General features: G+C 40.3%; 2 protein-coding genes across 4 annotated transcripts in view; one reads left to right on the top strand and one right to left on the bottom strand.

The window, feature by feature from the left end:
- The window catches only part of N6amt1 (N-6 adenine-specific DNA methyltransferase 1), a 25,067-nt gene that overhangs the window by 1,856 nt on the left and 21,225 nt on the right, over window positions 1-1,986 (bottom strand). The gene's annotated exons all lie outside the window — the stretch shown is intronic.
- Window positions 1-1,986, top strand: part of Ltn1 (listerin E3 ubiquitin protein ligase 1) — a 63,255-nt gene that overhangs the window by 55,021 nt on the left and 6,248 nt on the right. For both annotated transcript variants that reach the window (XM_026787140.1, XM_005345304.2), the window contains one exon: window positions 699-919. In XM_026787140.1, coding sequence (XP_026642941.1) covers window positions 699-919 — 221 coding nt within the window. The remainder of the gene's footprint in view (window positions 1-698; window positions 920-1,986) is intronic.

Raw genomic sequence — 1,986 nt, 5'->3', positions numbered from 1 at the left:
TTTTTTAGCTTTCTAGGCTTATTTTTATTTAATCTGTATGAGTGTTTTTCCTGCATGCATCTATACCATGTTTCTGTCCAAAGACCAGAAGAGGGGGTCTGTTCCCTAGAACTGGAATTACAGACAGTTGTGAGCTGCCATCTACCTGCTGGGAATCTAGTTCCTCTGCAGAGCAACAAATGCTCTTAACCATTAAGCTATCTGTTCAGATCCTGGGATCCTCGGTTGTTTGTTTTTATTTTTGAAGACAGTTTCTCAGTCTAACAGCCTTGACTGTCCTGGAACTCACTCTGTAGGCCAGGCTGGCCTTGACCTCATAGATCAGCCTACCTCTGCCTCCTGAGTGCTAAGATGAAAGGTATGTGCCACCACTGCCCAGCTGCAACTTACTTTTATAATTAGAAAAGGAAAATAAAAAAAACCTGATTCTTTTTAAAAAATGCTTGTCCCATTTCATTTGTGGTCTTTCGTGTGAAACATAGGATGTTATTTCTAGACTTTTCTGTGTCCATGGGGTTTTCACTCTTAAGTCTTGTCACTGATGTGATTCCTTTGGAGTGTGTGGGAGGATATTAACAATCTCTGAGTCGGGGTCTTTCTCTGTGGAGTGATGGTGGTGGCTTGCTAAGGACTATATTGTTAGTCTGCTCTTGTAGGTGAGAAGTACATATCACTAACTGGAATTTGTTTTTCCTCAGGAACAGCAACTCTCCCGTACCACATCCCACACCTGGCGTGTTCAGTCTACCATATGACTCTAAAAGACCTGCCTGCCATGGTTAGGCTCTGGTGGAATAGCAGTGAGAAGCGGGTTTTCAATATTGTAGATAGATTCACAAGCAAGTATGTCAGTAGTGTTCTTTCTTTTCAAGAAATATCTTCTGTACAAACAAGTACACAGCTATTCAATGGCATGACGGTTAGTATTGTCTTAACTTTTTCCAGAAAACAAATACTTTTGATATCTTTGATTGCTTATGTCATCACAAGTTGTAACCTTTGATTCAGAATTTATAGAATTTATCTACCTTATTTTGTGATTCCTTTGTGTCAAGAAATGTTGACAGAGGTTTCTGTCCTGCTCCATCCTATATCTGTTTAGTTCCAAAGAAACACACAAAGAAATACATTAATTATAAACTGGTTGGCCTGTTAGTTCAGGCTTCTTATTAACTAATTTTTTAAAAAAAATATTTATTTATTATGTATACAATATTCTGTCTGTGTGTATGCCTGCAGGCCAGAAGAGGGAACCAGATCACATTACAGATGGTTGTGAGCCACCATGTGGTTGCTGGGAATTGAACTCAGGACCTCTGGAAGAGCAGGCAATGCTCTTAACCTCTGAGCCATCTCTCCAGCCCCCTTATTGACTAATTCTTACATCTTACATTAACCCATTATTCTTGTCTGTGTTAGCTTGTGTGGCTTGGAATTTTTTCCATCTTTCATCAGCAAGGCATTCTCATCTGCATCCTCTATGTCTGGGTGACGACTGCAGACTCACCTTTCCTTTTCCCAGAATTCTCCTGTTCCCATTGCCCCACCTCTGCTTCTTGCCTGGCTACTGGCCAATCAGTGCTTTATTAAAAATAATACAAGTGACAGGATAAAAGCTCATTTTCCCACAGCACTTCCCACCCCCTTTTAAAACAAGGACTCTGAATCTAATCTCCCTTGTTTAGCTTTCTTCCTACCATTATCCATAACAACTTGTAACCAGTACTCTAAACAAAGAAAAATATCCATAATCTATTTTTTGGGATTGTGGGCATAGTTTTCTAGGCTACTTCCTGCTGATTAGGGGCACTGATAATCTTATGGGGACCTAAAGAAAAATTTAGAATTATGATCAAGTCCTGACTGGAGTTTCCTGTGAGGCTTGATCATCTCAGTCAGCAGTCTTGAAGCTGTTCTGGATGTAGATCTCAGACATCTGGGCCATAGCTCCTATCAGAGATTTCTCAGGGGGGTCTTCCTTGATCA

The sequence above is a fragment of the Microtus ochrogaster genome, chromosome 2 (assembly GCF_000317375.1).
Source record: "Microtus ochrogaster isolate Prairie Vole_2 chromosome 2, MicOch1.0, whole genome shotgun sequence".
NCBI classification, from domain to species: Eukaryota; Metazoa; Chordata; class Mammalia; order Rodentia; family Cricetidae; genus Microtus; species Microtus ochrogaster.
This window is presented reverse-complemented; position numbering and strand designations above follow the sequence as displayed.